The sequence below is a fragment of the Ailuropoda melanoleuca genome, chromosome 14, assembly GCF_002007445.2.
Source record: "Ailuropoda melanoleuca isolate Jingjing chromosome 14, ASM200744v2, whole genome shotgun sequence".
NCBI lineage: Eukaryota > Metazoa > Chordata > Mammalia > Carnivora > Ursidae > Ailuropoda > Ailuropoda melanoleuca.
The window spans coordinates 86,162,123-86,183,318 of record NC_048231.1 but is presented as its reverse complement, the minus strand read 5'-3'; the positions used below and the strand labels follow the sequence as shown (position 1 = coordinate 86,183,318).

Genomic DNA, 21,196 nt, shown 5'->3' with positions numbered 1-21,196 from the left:
CCTCCGTCACCGCTCTTGAGGGGCCCTCAGCGCTGACGACAGGCTGAGCTTCTCACCGCGGGCTCCCCGGGAGTGTGCGAGGGAATGAGGTGGGGAAGGAGACTCGGGGGACGCTGGCGGCTGCCGTTTTGACTTCGGGCTCCCAGCTTTCACAGCACACCCTTCTAGGATAAGACACCACCTCCACCCGGGGTTGGAGGGGCAGCTCCCCAAACCACTTCTTCCCTCTCTCCTCAGTGCCTTCCACATCCCATCCCTGAGCCCGGCCTCCTGGGCTTGCAGCCAGCCACTCACACTCAGAGCAGATGCGGGATTGGAGGAGGGAGTTTGGCCAGGGATGGGATTTAACAAATTCCTTGGGGACCTTGATTCCCAGGGAAGAATGGCAGTGACCCAGCACGGATTTGAGGACCCTGTCAGGCAGCCCAGAAAAAGGGAGATTATACAAACAGATGTAAAGAACCACTAAGAACATGTGTGAATCTGTCTACGAGGCTGGGACAGGATATGAGGTGCGAAGAATCCAGTTTCAAACAAGTGGAGTATCAAAAAAAGATGCCATCTCAATATTGGTTTACGTTTATCTTCCACTGACCCTATGGGTGAAGATATCCTTGACCATTACTCCACCTGAATATGTTCCAGTTCATCCGATGTTGCACCAGGTAATGCGGCTATAGTCTTGCTGTTTGTTCTCTTTTCACCCTCTCTAGCCCACCAAACTTAATATTTCCTTTTCTCTTAGCAAATGGAAAAGTCCACAAGCTATAAAATTCAGTTAAGTGGTTCGATTAAACACATTTATTGTGGCAGTAAGTGTTAGTGATTTGAAAATGAGTAGAAGTCCCTGCAGGAGTTTATTCTCTAGTGCTATCTTCCAATAAATGGAAGATTCTAGATCATTCAATATCAAATATGTTGCTGATTGGAAATAAAAAACTGTGTGATATATGCTGGGACAAGCACAGGTCAGTGACTAGCCAAGGACTGTTAATGGCATGAGCTTAAAAAGTTAGACATCTTTATTTACATTCCACCCAAATATCTTTTTAACCTGTCCTTCTTTAAGATAATTTCTTTTTTTTTTTAAGATTTTATTTATTTATTCGACAGAGATAGAGACAGCCAGTGAGAGAGGGAACACAAGCAGGGGGAGTGGGAGAGGAAGAAGCAGGCTCATAGCTGAAGAGCCTGATGTGGGGCTCGATCCCATAACACCGGGATTACACCCTGAGCCGAAGGCAGACGCTTAACTGCTGTGCCACCCAGGCGCCCCTCTTTAAGATAATTTCTTAAAGGTTCTTTTCATAAACACGATCATTAACATTTCTCTTACTGCCTTTTTCTTTCATCATGGGCATATATAGCAAACGTTTCCTAATGAGGACATAAGTAAAAATAAAGGACACTGAGAAAATGTAAAGAAGATATCAAATATATTGACCTAATTCATGGATCAAAATAATTCTACTTTGTTCCTTCACAGGTTAAGAGATATGGAGATCTCCACAAGGTTTTGGAGAAGAGTCCCAATAATTATTAAAATTCTGGACTAGCTCTATTAGGAAAGGTAAAGAAACCAAAAGTCTACTAGGAAAAAGGAGTTGTAATGGTTTACTAAAGCTTCTCAAATATAGATGTCAACTAGGTATTATGCCTTGCTGGAGAACTAACAAGAGAAAGTGGATTTATGATGCAACCTAGAGCTTTAAGTGAAAGCTAATTAAGACATGGCTCTGATAACTAAACTTTAAGAAGGTTTATTGAGGCAGCTCTTTGGAGAGTTTTTTAAAAGGTGGATTTAAATATGTCATTTCAAGAAAAGAAACTAATGTTTCTGATCATCAAGAAGGGGTCCCACACTGTTTCAATCACTTTCACATATATTAACTAACTTAATCCTTCTAATGACCCCATGAGATAGGTATTACTCTCCCCAATCTATACATGTAAACATTGAAGTTCAAAGGTTAAGCAATTTATTCAAAATAATATAGTTGGTGGTAAGTGGCAAAGTTAGGATTTGAATCCAGCTGTGTGTTGTCACATTCTTTCCACCATACAAGCCAACTTCCCCTAACTGAAAACTAGATAATGAACCAAAGGACCAATGAGACTCCAGTTTCCTGAACTCATTCAGAACAGAAATAGCATCTTATTCAACTGTTTTTGCCACACCTACCACAGTACTTAATCACTAGTATAGGGTTCCGTAAATATGTTCATATTGAATTGATTTGAACTTGATCCTGTCTGAAGAGGAGGCATTTACACAAAGACACCAATGAAGAGGAATCTGTCATTCATATTTGGGAAGAATGTTATAAGCAGAGGGAAGAGCAAGTACAAAGATTCTGAGGTAGGAAGATGGTTGGTTGTATTTGAGGAACAGCCAGGTCAATATGATTGGAGCTGTGGTGGAAGAGAAAACAGGTAGGAGTTGCCTTTGGAGAGGAAGCCAAATGTCAGATCATTAAGTGCCATTGCCCTCACTTTAAAAAGACTAATTCCCGGGGCGCCTGGGTGGCACAGCGGTTGAGCGTCTGCCTTCGGCTCAGGGCGTGATCCCGGCATTATGGGATCGAGCCCCACGTCAGGCTCCTCCGCTATGAGCCTGCTTCTTCCTCTCCCACTCCCCCCTGCTTGTGTTCCCTCTCTCACTGGCTGTCTCTAAATAAAATATTTAAAAAAAAAATAAAAAAAAAAAAAAAATAAAAAGACTAATTCCCAAGAACACATGATCAACAGATTATGCTTTACAAGAGAAAGGAAGCATGATTAAGCTGTTGGAAATATTAATGATTTATTGAATAACTATTATGTGCCAGGCACTGGGCTAGGGCATTTAAATGCATTATCTCATTTAATCCTCACATTAATTCTACAGTTTGTTATTATCCCAGAAAATGGAAACATTAAATAATGTGGTTCACAACCAGTGGCAGAGACAGAATTTGACCCAGGTCTCTCTGAGTCAAAAGCCTGCTCTTTGTACTATACCACATTTTCTCATTTGAAAGATTATGAATAAGGAGAAAGGAATTCATGCATTCACGCACTTAGCAATTATTAAGTAAAAACTTAATAAAAAAAATAAGTAGTTATTGTTCATTACTATGTAACAGACACTGTAGAAATAGTATTAAAATGTAATACAGCATTTTAAAATTGTTTCATATGGTTATATTCTTACCAGTTGTCTGTTTTTACAACTTTGCAGGTAGATGGACTATAAGGCACTTGCCCAAGAAACTGCTCAAGAAGTTTTAGAGTACAATCAAGACACATCAGGCTGGAAAGTGGTTAAGACTTCAGTAAGATAAGTTAAATATGTTTCAAGAGTTTATTTTTTTTATGAGAAGCGATTCAAAAAGACTTCTAAAAATATTTTCTTTTAGGAACCAAAAATATATATATTTTTACTTTTTGTTTGTTTGTTTGTTTTTCTGTATTTGACAGCTAATTTATTTCTGGATTTTTATTCCCCTTTGAGAAAAAGGTAACTGTTTCCAGCAAGGCTTCTAAAAAATTCCATGGAAATCTGTGAGTACAATTTCCTTTTTATAGTTGTTTTGAATTCAGTGGCATTGATGTATCTGGAATTCAGTGCTGCTTCATTAGCTATAACATTGCTGGATAGTGATCAGGAAATAGAAATTAATTATAAAGTCACTGGGTTGAAATGTGATATTAATAAATTAGAGCAATTATGTGCCACCTAATCATTTTCAGACTTGAAGACAATCAGGAAAAAAAGTCTTTCAAATGAATAATTCATTAAGATAGGAAATTTCTACCTCAAGAAATAATTACTATAAAAGCAGATTGGTATTTTCTTGATCACAGTAGTATTTTGTGGCCTTTCAAACATTTCACCTTTCCATTAAATGAACCACTAAAAAAATAAAGTTTATTTCCCCAATTTACTTTTCTTGCTGATATATGTAATGTTTTCTGGAAGCTGCTTTTAAGGATATTTTTGAGGATCCTGTTATTTCAAATATAACTACACTGAGAGAAATTGTGCTGACATTTTTAATCTTGTTCTTAAGAGTTGTTCATTCACTGCTCATGATATCACATTAATGCAAATAGATCATCATATGTTATCGAAATCACTTTTTGTTTTTATCTGTTAGCCTATAGAAGGGGTCAACATAAGCTCTTTATTGATCACAAGTTGTGCTTAAGACCCCCAAACTAGTCAAATTTTTACCCTTTACAGTTGGCTCTTTGTGTGGCTTACAGACTGTTTTCACAATTCAGCAGTTTTATGATTTTGTCCTGCACTTAGCCAGGGAAAGCTAGCTTGGAAGTTCTGTAACCAGTCACTCCTCAGAGGGAACGGTTGTGGGCATACAGACATCCTTCCAGAACAGCAGCAAAAAGTATGATTTTATTTTAAAGTGGTCAGAATGTATTATGTGTCAGAGATTACATTTCAGTCTCTTAACCCTGTAAGACTTCAGCTCTTTGTTGATTAATCCATATTCAGCTTGGAAAATGCTTGTAAGTCACCAACCCAATTCTTTAATTGAATGCTTCTGTGATGGACAGCCTGGTACCTCCACTCTGACTGTTTCTGAGCAGAGGCAGCCTAGTACATCCAGTATGATTATTCCTGAATAGGAGCAGTCTGGTACATCCAGTATAATTATTCTGAGTGGGCAGTCTTTCACACCCACTCTGATTACTCCATAGTAGTGGCAGCCTGGTATATCCAATCAGAATGCTCTGAGTAGGGACATCCTAGTGCATACACTCTGATTGTTCTGCACAGAGGCAGCCTAGGACATCTAATCTGATTGCTCAGAGTAGGGGCAACCTAGTATAACGCCCTTCTGACTGGTTTAATTAGAGGCAGCCCAGTACATCCTCCTGGTTGCTCTGTATGGGGCAGCCTAGGACATACAATCTGGTAACTCCTAAGAGGGGCATCCTCGTACCTCCATTCTGATTGCTCTGAGTAGGTGGCAGCCCCACACATCCCTTCTTACTGCTCCTGAGAAGGGGCAGCCTTGTACATAAACTCTTATTGCTCTGAGTCTTATTGCTCTGAGCAGCCTAGGACATACAATCTGATTACTTCTGATGGGAGCAGCCTAGTGCATGCACTCTGATTTCTTTGGGTAGAGGCAGCCTAGTATACCCCCTCTGTTTTCTCTGAGTAGGGGCAGCCAAATACCCCCTCTCTTCTCTAGGTAGGAGCAGCCTAGTACATGCACTCTGTTTGCTCTGAATAGGGGCAGCCTCTACGTCCACTCTGATTGCTCTGAATAGGGGTACCCTAGTACATCTATTCTAATTACTCTAGGGGCAGCCTAATGCGTCTTCTCTAATGGCTCTGAGTAGAAGTATCCTCATACCTCCATTCTCATATCTTGAATAGGTGCATCATAAGATATCCACTCCACTTGTTCTGAGTCGGGGCAGTCTACTGTGTATACACAGCCTTCCACACCCCAACCCCTGCCAGAGATGAGTGTGATCCTATGTTTTTCATCTAACTGTATCTCTCCCTACTTCTGGCTGGTCTTCTAGTGCTTTTTCATTCATTCCACGTAATTCTTCTAATCATTCACTAACAAAATATTTTTTTTCAAAAATTTCTCCACATTTTGTTCCAAATGAAATCCATTTTCTCCGGCACAGCTGAGATGCTGCCCGCTCATTTTGTCTTGCCTTTGCCCCTGAGCAGAACCTAGGCACTACTACTGGAGTGACACCTCCATCCATGAGCAGGAAGGAGATGTGAGGGTGGCACTGGGGAGAAACGGTACCATGACTTCAGCTTGCCCCTCTTGGGGGGGGGGGAATAAACCCCAGTATTTACTGCCTCGGATAGAGGCTCACCCTATCAGTAAACTCTGGGTGGGGATAAGGAAGCCCCAGTCTTCTCAGCAGTGTCTGCTTAGCATAGAGGATAACAGCATGAGCTGAGGGGTGCCAAGCATGAGACATGTCAGTATTCTGCCCCTCCTAGGATGAAACCATAGCCCTTGGGGTGCCTGGGTGGCTCAGTTGTTAAGTGTCTGCCTTCAGCTCAGGTCATGATCCCAGGGTCCTGGATCGAGCCCCGCATCAGGCTCCCCGCTTAGCAGGAAGCCTGCATCTCCCTCTCCACTCCCCCTGCTTGTGTTTCCCCTCTCGCTGTCTCTCTCTCTGTCTAATAAATAAACAAAAAATATTAAAAAAAAAAAAAAGAGAGAGAGAGAGAAAGAAAGAAACCATAGCCCTAGACTGGGAGTTAGTGGGGAGAGGGAGGTCCTCCTTGGCTTCCAAAGGCGAGGAAGTGTTGGCTAGAAGCCAACTGTGGCTCAAATGCTATAGATTCTTACTTTTCCTACCTAGATTTAGTAGATTTTCTTGAAAAAAAATGTTTTTCCATTTCCTGAATGCCCTTAGGTCATTTTCTAGAGAATTTAAATGGTTATTTCTTAAAGTAATTTTCATGAGCTGTTTCACTATGGAGGAGGGTTTACTAAAATCCTCACCCAGCTACTCTGGAAGCCACATCCCCAACTCTAATATCACATAGGATAGCCAAAAATATGATCACTAAAAGCCCGTGACTATTTTATCATCTTACAGATGCTTCCCCAAGTTTACAATTCTTGTGTGCCAAAATAGACACTTTACATTATTTTTCTCCTCCCTCATCCTCCTAGTTACTCTTTTGGCATTCATTCACAAAAATCATAAAAGCCTATAAAGTGATTTGGAGACATTAAAATTAGTATGTTGATACAAATCCACACATACTCAAAGATTTCCATTGCAGCCTGAAAGTGTCATGAAATGTATGGTCTGTAAAAAGTGTACCTTAATGTATACCGATCTATCAGTTATTCCATATACCAGCTAAAGTTTGTCAGAAACTGTAAAAGACAGGAGAAAATAGTTAAAATATTTTTAATTTGACCTGAGGTCACTTCACATATAGTGAAAAAAAGCTTTTTTATAGATCATAGTAAAATATCTAATGAACTGTTCGTCTTAACGATCAATAGATACAAGAATATAGTTCTTAGATTTAAGTATGACAAAATTGGTATCTCTGAAGACCCTTGAATGTAGTAGATACTGAATTGCTCATTGAGTGATAGACTCAAGTACTCAAGACACATCAACGTTTTGTGTTTTCAAAGAGGCTTGATATTTACATATTTTTAAAACCCACTAGCTCTAATATACCTCCAGTTAGTGAATTAAGATAAGGTAATTTTTAACTAGTAGCCTACCCTCTGCCCAAGACACAACTTTAACTATGTTTTATAAGTTTCCAAAGAGCAAAATAAATAATTTCTGCCTTGTAGTCATATAATACCTGTAACTTATACTTTTCTCACCTTTACAAATGTTTGGAAAATAAACAAATCAGCCATTGAGTAGACAGCCTAAACTGGGGGTAGAGAGTAACTAAATATTTTAGGCTTTGCAGCTGCTGTGGTCTCTGTTGCAACTACTTAGCTCTGCCATTATAACATAGAAGCACAATACATAAATAGACAATACATTTTTGTGCCATTGTAGCACAAGGGCACTAACATTAGTAGACAGACAATACATTAATGTATTGGCTGTGTTTCAGTTAAACTAACTACAAAAACAGGAAGTAGGCTAGACTTGACCTATAGACCATAGGTTGCCAAACCCTGTCCTAAACAGTAGATATGAAAAATCACAAATCCTCAAATGTTGATAAACTTATATGTATGTTAGGGACCCTTCCCTAAATCACATGAGATAGTCAACACTTTCTTATAGGCTTTGTGTTAGATTACCACAGGTGAGGCTAAGCTGTGATGTTGGTCACAGGTGTATTAAATGCATTTTCAACTTGAGATACTCTCAACTTACGAGGGTTTATCTCAGTGTAACCTCATCGTAAATTAAGGAAGATCTTAGTTTTCCAGTTAGAAATACAAAAAGGTTCAAAATTCTTTATCTTTAAAGTTTACAGTATAATTAAAGAGAGAGAGCAGAATAGTAAAAAAAAAAATCCATGGTAGTATATACAAATCCCTTCAGAGTTTTGTACTTAAATTTTAACTGTATCTTATCTGACTTCTTTTTCATGGGACCTGATAATTTTTCAGGTTGTTTTCTCACTATCTTATTCAGAGTTTAATATTAAACTTTTAAAAACTTTGTAGATCTGAAGGAAGGAAACATTACATAGTAAGGAAATTTGAGGATATCTCATAAAGAAAATTAAGGACTAACTGAGCTTTTAAAGAGAAATTAACATACAAAGAAATAGTCTAATGAACTCCTTATTTGCTTGCCAAATCATTAAAACGAAGTTTCGGAGGAAGAACCATTCATAAATATGACACCTATTAGACTAATAATAGTATTTGGTTTTATCTCACTTCCCCCAGGACTTTTAACTTTTTAGAGGTTTAAAAATTTTGATTTTACTTAAACCTATCCCCTCAGTTTGGAAAGAATCATTAACAGGGAGAAGAGTACAGTCAATATTATTCAGACTTCATTTTTATTCAACAGCCTTCTGCTAAATAGTGAGTTTTAACCCAGTTTTCTCATATTGTCTTAATTCCATTGATGGATAACTACATCTAATTTCAGTGACGGACAAACACAAAGGTTAGTCATTTGCCCAAATCCTGACGTGTTAAAAATAAATGAAATTTAAAAGTCACTGTCTATGAATAAGGTTCAATTGTAACACAGACATGCCCATTCATTATATATAGTCTATGGCTACTTTACTGCTACCCTAGCAAAGTTGAATAGTTGCAACATAGATCATGTGGCCTGCAAAGCCTGAATTATTTACCATCTGGCCTGAAAATTTTGCTGACCACTGCTTTAGACACATTACATCCTTAAATTAAGAATTGGGGGGGGCGCCTGGGTGGCACAGCGGTTAAGCGTCTGCCTTCGGCTCAGGGCGTGATCCCGGCGTTATGGGATCGAGCCCCACATCAGGCTCCTCTGCTGTGGGCCTGCTTCTTCCTCTCCCACTCCCCCTGCTTGTGTTCCCTCTCTCGCTGGCTGTCTCTATCTCTGTCAAATAAATAAATAAAATCTTTAAAAAAAAAAAAAAAAAAGAATTGGGGCTACAAGATAATGAATGTATAACCACACAAACTTCTCAATTGCATTTGGCTTATGATAAATACGGCAGGTAAATATTTATGAAAAAGATTTAAGAAAAATCCTAAAAGAAAGTATCCCCCTCTAAAAAGACAGCTATAAAACAGTATAAACAAGATTTGCTGAAAAATACATTTTGAAATAATTTATGTTAATTATTGCAATGCTTATTTAAATAACCTGGCTACTTCCAATTGAATATTAGTGTTTTGAATGGCTAATGTTACTTTCAAGTGTTCTTTTCCGTTATTTGCTAAATTAGCCTACTTTATACTATGATAGCATTATATTTTGAGCTTAGATGAAACTTGTTAAATTTTGATTTTCTCTGTTTTGTTAACTGCAGATATCGTGTTGAAGGAATAATTCCAGAATCAACAACTAAACTGTCTGATTTCCTCTACAAACCTGAAAACAGAGTTACATGGGATAAATCATTGAAAGTGTACAATATGGTACACAAGATTGATTCGGTAATTTGTTGTCTGATATTAGACTTTTACTGTACCAATATATTTTTAGTTTTATTAGTCATTTGAGTATATTAAACCTGTATGATGTAGACAGTATGATATAGATACTTCATATTTTATAGACTTGAATTGAAATCTTCATAAAAGTTTTAAAACTGCCCTCTTTATTAGTCAAAAGTTTAATTCTGATTAGCTTGATTCTGTTGTAAAGGCTTTGTGCATTCAGAATCTAGCTAGCTCATGCAGATGTATGTCTTCGGTGTTGAGGGGTTTGAACTTCATGTATTCTCTTCCATTAGGTGGGAAAAAAAGATTAAGCATGCCTTGTTGGTAGGAAGTCAGTAGATTTATCTTAGTTATAATACATTAGATAACAGGAACAATGCAGACACATACTGTAGGGGCTTAAGAGCAAATACCATGTAACTTTTTTTAAGAGTAAGGATACAGCATGGAATAACGTTATATAGATGGTTATGGTTTTTGAAATGCTTTCAAATACATTATCTCAAATAGATGAAGAGGGAGACTAAAAACAAAGAGAAAAGAAAAATACATGTAATTAGAGTAGAAAGTTTAAGTCAAAGAGGTGAGAGAAAAGAAGACTGAATTTAAAAGAGAATTAGGACAGCACACTATAGACCTCTTATTTATTAAGACTGCTATACTTTGTGGTATGTATATGATACCTCGATAAGCTGGGGTTTTGTTTTTTTTTTTAAGGTTTTACTTATTTATTTGAGACAGAGAGAGAGGGAGAGAGCCTGAGCGGTGGGAAGGGGTAGAGTGAGAGGGAGAAGCAGACTCCCCGCCAAGCAAGGAGCCCAACATGGGGCTTAATCCCAGGAACCTGAGATCATGACCCGAGACAAAAGCAGATGCTTAACCAACTGAGCCACCCAGGCACCCCTCAATAAGCGGTTTTGAAAAATTTAGTCATAAAGCAAACTTTTATGATTTTCACAATTACATTTGTAAAATTCCAGATCAGTGGGTCTTTTGTCCTTTGTATCTCCAAGCCACATTCCACACGTCAAAACAAATGTCCCACATACCTACCATCACCTTATCATTTACCTGGAATTCCATAGGTTACCTTTGCCTCCTTTTATTAAATTGACTTTAAAGCTTGGGAGTGGAGAGAGGTTGTAGAAAAACCCCGGAAAGTAAATGTTCCATTTTGTAGAAAGGTCCTGAAGTTCCTTATCCACAAAAAACATTTCCATTACCCTCTTGGGATTTAAACATTCAGATTGGGAAACATAGTCCATCAGAAATGAAAACTGAAACATTGGACTGTTTCTTTCATGACTGATTACACAGCTCCATTCATACTTCATATATTTCTGCTATTGCTACAAGTCAGCTGTAATAATGGAAAGAATACTAGATTTGGCATCAAAAAAGACCTGGCAACAGATTCAGAGAAATTATGTGATTTGCCCATGGTCATCACAGCCAATATGTGGTAGAACCATGACTTAACACTTGATCTCCTGCTTCCAAATTCTATGCCCTTTCCAGTGTACTATGTATCTCTTAGTAGCATTACACTGTAAGAATTATTTTACCTTCCTATGAATGTTTATAGTATGCATCTACAGGGATGTGTTTTCACTGACTCATTCACCCCCATTAATGAGGGAGGGATTCCTGCTCTAGGGTTATGGGGGTGATCAAACACATGACATCTGACACTAGACAAATGAGATCAACAGCAGATCATTAAACCTTAGTCACAGCCCAGGAGAGGAGGACTGTTCCAACTTCGTTAAATTGGCATTTGTTAAATGGAGCAGAGGGTGCCAGATGGTGAGCCACGTTTCAACAAAAGACCACAAGAGAAACTAAAATAGAGAAGTTTATTACTCACAAGTCCTGGAAGAAGTACATGGCAAGCCTCCAGGAGCCACATGGGGAGGTCAAGACAGGGCGCAGGCAGAGAGGCAGGACCTGAGGCACCAGCCTGCATTAGCTCTGTGGGTGGAGTGCTTTGGGATTCCTGGGCTAAGGCCAGATTGTTTGATTCAAACCAAAAAGAGCAGGTCACTCTGTAAAATGCAAGTCGCAGAGGTCTTGTCTAAGTTGCTCACGAGGGGAAAGCCATGGGAGGTAGGAAAGACATGATCAGAATGGTGGCTGGGGAGGTTATATCAGGAACTGACACCCACTTGTGACTCTGTGGCAACTATCTAAGGCATGTGCTTGCATGGGGAGCTCTTGTCAGTTTCACCCCCCCCCCCAACAAAACGGATGCTGAAGCAGCAATACCATGGAGTAGCCTAGCTAAACTCTCCAGGGCACACCATGTCATGCAGCATGACATGGGAGTTGCACCCAGGACCAGAGTGAGTAATCAGAGGTTGTGCAAGACAGGCTTTGTAGTATCAAGAGGTTGAGATGACCCCTGACTCCTACAGGAGGCTGTGATTGGTTGTTGGAATAATTCTGCAGCCCAGCAGGGAGCAAGTAGGAACTGTGTCTGATCCTACTGATAAGGAGCATTGTTGGCTAAGGAGCAGAATGGGAAAACAACTTGCAGTTAGGCCATTTATGACTCTTCCCATTTCAGCAGACGTCAAGGCAACACACAATATAGGCTTTACACCACAAGGTGCTAAACTAATATATTTTTCAGAATGTATTACCTAGCAAGTGTGGACTGGTAGAAATAGTACTGTCCTGGGAATCAGGAACGTGGGTTGTAGTTCTGTCCTTATCTCGTTTTGCATGTGATTTAATCTCTTAGGCTTTAATTTCTTCATCTAAAAATTTAAAGAGTAGGGGCGCCTGGGTGGCACAGCGGTTAAGCGTCTGCCTTCGGCTCAGGGCGTGATCCCGGCGTTGTGGGATCGAGCCCCACATCAGGCTCCTCTGCTATGAGCCTGCTTCTTCCTCTCCCGCTCCCCCTGCTTGTGTTCCCTCTCTTGCTGGCTGTCTCTATCTCTGTCAAATAAATAAATAAAATCTTTAAAAAAAAAATTTAAAGAGTAGATGACAACAAGATTCTGTTATGAATTTTCTGCACTTACATTAATTCCTTACCAGGTATATGATTTGCAAATTACTTTCTCCCATTCTGTACATTGACTTTTCATTTTATGGTTTCCTTTGCAGTGCAGAGCTTTTTAGTTTGATGTAGTCCCACTTATTTATTTTTGCTTTTGTTACCTTGCAATTATAAATATAGATCTAATGTTCCTCTGACACTGAAAATGCAAACTGATTTGATGATAAGTTCTTATAACTTCAAAGCCCTGCTTTTTCCAAATGGTAGCTAACCTTATGCAGTGAAATTCTTTGGGAAGCGAAATGAAGAATAGATACCAAATAACTGTTGCAATCTTTATGGTTTGATTTGTTCCAGGACACATTCATATGTCATACCATTACACAAAGTTTTGCCATGGGCTCAATTTCCCCCCGAGACTTTATCGACTTAGTGTACTTCAAGCGCTACGAAGGGAATATGGATATTATCAGTTGTAAGTTGAAACATTTTACCCACATTTTGGAAATAGTATGAGACATTAATAAATGTATTTTCCTTTAACGCACAGTTTGGAAGATACTGTGTTTTCAATTAATTTTTATTTTTTTATTTACTTAGTGAGACCAATAAACATATGTATAATACAGACAAAGAAGCCTGACATTTTACCCAACACTGGAGGTACCATTTACATTAGACAATCATGATGGCATCTCTTGCTTGGCTTTTTTGCAGCTTATGCCATGCAGCACTGAGTATAGACAGATAAGTTGTAGGCAAAAACCTCACAGCATATATTTTAAAACTACTAAGACATAAAGTTAATCTTTGGACATATAATGTTATATTTGAATTGTGCAGAATGGGCATATCCAGTAACTGATAAAATTCCTGAAGAAATTTAGATGATCATTAGATGAGTCTTTACATAAATGTGCTTATATTTCTTTTAGAAATTGGAGATTTTGATATATCCTTAGCCCTCCCAAAAATGTGTCACTATGTAAAATGCAAATGTGTCATCACTTCCTAACTTGCTTTATTCGTTTCAAACCTACCAGTTCATACCACAAAGATCTTTGGACTCATAAATGCAGTAACTCCCGGTGAAGGGACTTCGGTAGGACAGTGGCCTAGAGCCCTGTTTTTCTCCAGATTTCAATTTAATCTCACCATTCCTATCTGAATAGCCTTCTCTATTGTTAACTTCTTGGGGAATAGGACAGTTAAGTGCTGTTAATTATTATTTTCCAACAAGGCTTCAGTTGCTCTGCTATATCTATAGGACTCTAAGTTTCAGAGTCCAGACTGTGTCATCGTTCTGCTAACAGCACTCACTCGAACACAGTTCTGTTGTAGCATGCCGCTAAGGCCTGAGAAGGTCTGAGATTCAGCACTTCTCTATAGGGGCCTCTTGTAGTTTCATAGAACGTCACTGAGTTGTCTCCTTAAATGAGAGCACATAAAATTTTATTCACCGTCCACAGCACAAAATACTGTATGTCTAAATTATAGATCTGTTATTTTCTGTATTTTGAAGCAGACCATTTCAATCTCATTTTTAGTGGTCAGAGGGAAGGTAAAAAAGAATTACGGAAGTTAAAATCAACAAATAGTCGTAGTACTCAGTCACCCAGTGATCAATACTAAATCTGTTTTAAGCAATTTTCTTTAAATGAATTTTTGATGAATACTGAGTTTTGTTCTTACTGCTCCATTTGCTGTTGTTTAACTTACTATGCAGCTTGCTTTGAGCTGAATATTTTGTGTGCATTATTTCACCAATGAGGAAACTCATTGGTTCACAGAAATTAAGTTACATAGCTAATAAGCACCTGAACCAGAGTTAAAACTCATGTCTTCTGACTTTCCAAAATCTGTGCTGTCATACCATATGCCTCACAAAAGACCCATGCTTGTTTGTGGAATATAACAACAACAACAACAAAAAGTTTTAAAGAAAGACAAGGATAATCTCCATATTTTAAGCAGAGAAAAAATATGTTAATATCACCTCTGGCAGTATCCCTATGCCAACATAATAAGCTCTGTTAAGATGATAAACAGGTCATGAATGTGGAAAATGCATTCAGCCACATTTGTCTCTTAAGCTGTTCTTAAGCTAGTGTTTAATATTACATTTCCCAAAGAATTGATTGCTTATGTTAAAATCATGTAGGAAAATCCATCTTCTCTGACAAGAGCAGGATTCAGTTGCACAGAAAAAAACAAATATATCTTTAAAAATATTTTTAGAAAGAATATATATAATTATCATAAATAATCATAAACTACCTCCCTTTTACATTCACATACAATATTGTTATGCTGCATAATTCCTAAAACAAACTCTACTGATTTTTAATTATACTTTGAATTAGCTCCAGGGAATTGGCAGAAAAGAGCATTTTTTTTAAAAAGATGTATTTGTTTACTTAAGAGAGAGAGTGCAGGGGGGAGGGGAGAGAAAATCCCAAGGAGACTCCACACTGGACGTGGAGCCTAACCCAGGGCCCAATCCCAGGATCCTGAGATCATGACCTGAGCTGAAACCAAAAGTCAGATGCTTGACTGACTAGGCCACCAGGTGCTCTAGCAGAAAAGAGCATTTATTTTTTTATTTATTTTTTATTTTTTTTAAGATTTTATTTATTTATCTGACAGAGAGAGAGTGACAGCCAGCGAGAGAGGGAACACAAGCAGGGGAGTGGGAGAGGAAGAAGCAGGCTCCCAGCAGAGAAGCCTGACGTGGGGCTTGATCCCAGGACTCCGGGATCACGCCCTGAGCCGAAGGCAGATGCTTAACGACTGAGCCACCCAGGCGCCCCAGAAAAGAGCATTTAAACTATTTTTATTAATAGACAAAATAACCCCATCAAATATTTTATTTAGAAAATGATTAACACGTACATAAATGTTGAATCACATATATTGCACACCTGAAACTAATATTCCACTGTACATTAACTGGAATTCAAATAAAACCTTAAAAAATAAGATTAAGAAGGATCTAACTTTAAAAAAATAATAAATAAATAATGATTAACAAAAAAAAAAAAACTATAAACCCACTATCCTAATGGAATAGTCTTTTCCTTTGTGATTTCTTCTTTTGCTTCAAATCTCAGAAAGTAATTAAATGGTACATTTAATACTTTTTGTTGTATGTTAAAGGTAACAGCATCTTTAGAGATAATAACATGAGAAAATTTGAGAGGACAGTAGTGCTCATACTGGCATTTTCTCAATTTTGGTCTGTGTACACATACATATGTATAAATATGTATATATACATGTATAAAACTAGTATCAGTGCTGATAATAACTAAATTAAATTAAATGCTATATCATACATTTTAAAAATATGCTACTTGAAATAGAATTTTTCATCTTTGTGGAATGGGCTTCATTTTAATTTTTTTTTTTATCACTTAGCTAACAGTGTGGATTTTCCATTATATCCTCCATCTTCAAATTATATCCGTGGTTATAACCATGCTTGTGGCTATGTATGTTCTCCTCTGCAAGAGTAAGTGTTACTTGCATTTATTTATTTTATTTTAACAAGTTTTTTAGTTCAATTTGTTATTTCTACTAAAGGATTCCTGACTCATTGGTAGAAGTATGTGCCAGCATATTGTTAGGAAAAAAAATTGCCCCAAATGCAATTTAAAAAAATAATTTTATAAGTATTTTCATCCCCCTCAGAATGGATAATTCCCTATAAAGTATGATTTGAGGTCTCTGGGACTAGTCACAAATACACATTCCCCTCTATCCCCTCACCCCCAGTTAACCTTAACCTGATGATTTATTTATATTTCTCCATTAGAGTTATTTCTGTGAATTATTAAGGAATTTTTGTAAATTAAAAATATATTTCCCTAGAATTATAATACATTCACATTTATCAGCAATTAACGCTTTATGTTAAATGAATTCTTTCCAGTGGACTACCTATGAATACCTGCAGAATGAGACAGACAATAGGTAAATTTGGAAAGAGCTAGAGAAATCAGAAGAGTCACTGCCTATAGGTAACCAGCCTAGGGATAAATGGTAACAAAAAATACACATATTTTGTAAATGTATGTACATTAATTCAATGTATATCATTTCGTAAACCCTTAAGTTTTAGTTTTTGCTAAATGATTTTATACAAGTAAAAGATATTGGCACATAAAAACATGTAAAATTTTATGTTGGCCAGATATAAACCTCTCAATCAGAGGAGGAAAAAAACAACATGTGCAGAAAGTTAAAATAAAATTACATTTTAGACTGTATTCCTTAATATTTTCTCTACTGAATTAAAGAACTGAAAGCAATTCACAATTACATACGTTAACGGACAGGATCATAGTGCAAATGGTGACAGTGGTGGTCTTTCCACCCACCTGTCAATTTTGAATCTATGGTCAAGACTTTATTTTCCACAGCAGGAAAAAACAAAACAAGGGAAGGATTACTGCTTCAGATCAGTTGGATAAAGCAATGGTTGGCAGGGATTGTAGTTGGGAAGCTACATATTCTGATGTGTGTTTCACAGGCTCTCTCCTTCTTGCATCTTGTCAACCTTCCCTTTCCACTGCAAAACACATGGGACAAAAGCTCTGATCTAGATATCCCATCTAGGGTGGGAGCTCTGCCTAGCATCCTGATAGAGGAAGAGATACAGTCTCATTCATAGTCTCAGAGAAAGGTATTGACAAAAAAGTGATTCTTTTGTACCTTCTCTTTCCATGCAGCACAGCATTTGGGACAGCCAACATTTGTAAACAAGTCATGTAGTAAACTTATAAAACTTATTACCACTAGTAAAGGTACTGTCTAGTAAATACTGGAAAAGGTTTTCTGAAGCAGTAAAGTCCTGGCAAAATCAAATAGACATTTAAGACCTTTTCAACAGCTAGTGAATATTCTCAATCTAACCACCTGAAGCACTGTGAAAATAGTCTAAACTCTCCATACACAAGAGTAGAAGAAAATGGACGCACGCTTTGTTGGAAGAGTGGTCTTCATACCCCCAAAAAAGAATTTTGTAAAACTACTCTGCCTTGTACATTTTTAAGTTGATATTAAAATTTTTCATAGGATTAAATTAAGAAGGTGCAATTTTCAGCACTCTAAATATTGACAATCTAAAAAAAGTGTTATGTCACTCTTGTAAGCATATCCAATAAACTCTAAATACCATAACTGGAAACCTACTGTAACTATCAATTTCAAAATACATACAACCTCTATCAGAAATTTATGTCATTGGTTTTCTCCTTGTTCCCACATTCTTACTTTTTTTCCCCTCATACAATTTAATCCTAATAGAATATATTTTACAGTTTGAATTCTTTTATTCTTTTATTAAGCACCCTGTCACTCTTCTTTGCAAAAATAAGTGTTTAACTTTAAAAATCCATTTTATTTCCTGTGACCTTAAGTATCTAAATGTTACAAAATATATGTGTGTACTAGATTAAATTATTACATGTTCAAAATAAGTTACTAAATGTTATATAACTATTAAGTATAAAAGCAAACATTGAAAACACACCTTTTATTATTAGCAAAACTTAGATAGCACTTACTTTGTGCCAGGCACTTTATAAACAATTTACATATATTGATTCATTTGGTCCTTCCAATAACCTCATGAGGTAGGTAGTACTACTATTTCAATTTTGCAGAAATAAAATGGAAGTCCAGATAGATTAAGTAATTTTCTCAAGGTTAATCACAGGTAATAGCAAAGCTCAGCTTCAAACCAATGCAAACTGGTTCCAGAGTCCATGTTTCTAACAATTACAACTCATTTAACTGTGTATTTATAATACTAATAAAATGAGACAGCACTTACTATTGTCTGCCCTACTTCACATTTTTATGAATGTAAGCACTGAGAAAATTTTTTTGCATAAATAAGTGGTTTAAAATGAAAAGAGTATAATTCCAGGGCTTTCATTAAATGCCTTGAATTCTTTTGTGTTATGTACCATAAATTAAATTGTGACCTATAAACAAAAACTATCTTTAATGACCTATCAGCTGACAACGAAGTTAGATCCTTAAATTTTATTGAAAGCAAAGAATTGACGACATGACTTGGTAAGGATTTATTACCCAATCATTAGTCGTTCACTTTCTGTCATTTGCTTTTTTATATGCCAGAGTAAAGCACCATAGTATCATTCGGTACTATTCAGGGAAGATGACAGTACCTTTGTTCTGTAAAGCAACAGAAGGAGGATGTGAACAGGCTAATGGGAAAGGAGAAGCCTACATCTCCATCAGAGATGGTCTCAGATAAGTTTAGGGAAAAGGTACATATGGAAGTTAAGAGATTTGAAAATTTATTCCTTTAAATGTTATTCATCCTCTCATACCCTTTGGAAAGTCTTCACGTACTCCAGTTTGAAGATTACTGGGTTAGAATATAAAATACTACAGTCTTCCTACTGTCATTTGGAAAGAATATTTCAAAATGTTAAATGCACAAACATTTGACCTAGAAATTCCAAGTATTTGTAGAAGTGCAAATGGATACATTACAAAGATATTTTATTGCAGCATAGTAGCAAAAAGTGAGGAAAAACCCCAAATGATAATTAATAAAGGATTGATTACGTAGAGAATGAAATACTATATGCAGTCATGAAAAACAATTAAGCAGATATGTATGTATCAACAGAAAGAAGTGCATGATATCCTACCAAGAGGGAAAATAAAACTAGTTGCAGAAAGTATTATCTCATTTTTGTAAAAACAAAAATGTGGGGGGTAAGTATACATATATGTATGCTATCTTTGTATATACATAGACAATAGTCTGAAAAGATAGAAGTATAAACAGCGATTAGCTCTGGGAAACAGAATAACTTTGAAAATTCTGTATTGTTTACATTTTTATAAGCATACATTAATTTTATAATTTAAAAAAGTTAGCAAAATGACAAAAAGGAAAAGCTCACTGAAGACCGTAATGTATAGTCTGACTACTTAATATTTTTATGTAAAATGTTTATGAGTGCAAATCACTCGCCCCTTTTTTTGTACCCTTCCTTCCTCCCTTCCTTCAGTAACTCTCCTATCATAAGCACTTTGGAGGGAATCCATGGTGATTGAGACAAGAATCCTGCTTTTTATAAACTTATAAATTCAATAGATAAATCTAAAAATCTTTATATTTTTTAATTCTTCCTTTGTTTACAGGAACCCAGCACATTCCAAACTAGTGATGTTTATCCAGACAGAAATGAGAGGAAAATTGTCCCCATCAATAATTGAAGCAACCATGCCTTCCAACTTAGTAAGCTTCATCCTCAATGCAAAGGATGGAATAAAGGCACTCAGAACTCCAGGAGGACGTGGATACCATCATAGCGGTCACCCATCATTCCTAAAGAAGAAGTGAGGCCATAGAAAAGCATGTGTGGCAGTTACTACGGTTTACTTCTAAGTCAGTATGCATGAATACTGTTAAACTATTCTAGACAGTATCCTTGTAAAAATTATTGAAGGCACTCTGTGGAAATAAGAACTCCTAGTTGTACAAGAGAACAGCATTAAATATAGTTTTTAATCTCATATAAGAATGATGTTAATAACAAATGTTCTTAATGCACTTTTATCTGTTTTTTTTTCCCCCTGGCAAATGCTCTGCAAAGGGATCAGTAAGAAAACATACAGTCGGAGGTCAGCACTAATTAAAAATTAAAATATATTTTAAATTGTTTTTTTCTTTGATTACTGCTTAAATTGATCATTGTAGGAGACATGAACATAAAAACTGAAAAGAATTCCAATAGAATGTATGAAGAATGATATCTAAAATTTAAAATTAAATGAATCATCAATCAATTTCTGGTTCTGGCCAAGGTGTAGCAACCCATCCCTCCCAAATCCTTCCTCTTAAAACTAAAAGACTCTGCATATAAGCACACGAATATTCAAGCATATGTAAAAAGAAGACAACAAACTGCCTAGGAACCTTAGGCCTTGAGGAATGATGTAGCCATCATTGTCAGGGTCTCCTTATTGCCTTCCATGGAACCTGGAATCACCACCAGGCAGGAATAACAAAAGCTTCAAGAAAAAGCCTGTTCCTCATAGCTGTAGGAGTAGCTATGAGCAAAAGGGTGGCCTAATGGAACAAAATCTACAGCAGCCAAACATCAACCTAAAAACTGCACCCACTCCCTTTTTCGTTTCAGTGGGGCAAAGCAGACAGATGATCTTATATTCCACCTTGTTTCCACTCCACAGAAGCAGGTGGTGGTGCTCTGACAGAGTTGAGCATAAGTAGCACTATGACAACCCTTCCAGTTGGAATAGGCTGACCAAGCAGGGAGCTGATTTTCCATCTTCCACCCAGCAAAAGCAGGTAGTGGTCCTTTGATATCCCACCTGGGGTAGTGTCAGTTGGGGTCCTGAGTCCCCCATTTGGCGGCAACAAGACTTAGCTAGCTAGTGCAAAGAAGTATGGGTCACTATTCACTTCACTGCCCGTCCTTGATCCCCAGTGTCACCAAGGCCTGGAAGGATGCTGCACCGCCATGCCCACCCAATGTATTCCAATGGTTTCCCCTCTGTAGTGTGTTGAATGATGGCCTCC

The 21,196-nt window shown here is 37.2% G+C and overlaps 1 protein-coding gene across 1 annotated transcript; it reads left to right on the top strand.

Moving 5' to 3' along the window:
- Window positions 1–532: 532 nt before the first annotated feature.
- On the top strand, window positions 533–20,291 carry STARD6 (StAR related lipid transfer domain containing 6). Its single transcript, XM_019794608.2, has 8 exons — window positions 533–665; window positions 1,487–1,570; window positions 3,221–3,314; window positions 3,494–3,543; window positions 9,470–9,596; window positions 12,964–13,081; window positions 16,024–16,117; window positions 19,795–20,291. Exons 3-8 carry the CDS (start codon window positions 3,225–3,227, stop codon window positions 19,994–19,996), a joined length of 681 nt encoding a protein of 226 aa, XP_019650167.1. The 5' UTR covers window positions 533–665; window positions 1,487–1,570; window positions 3,221–3,224; the 3' UTR covers window positions 19,997–20,291.
- Window positions 20,292–21,196: the final 905 nt, after the last annotated feature.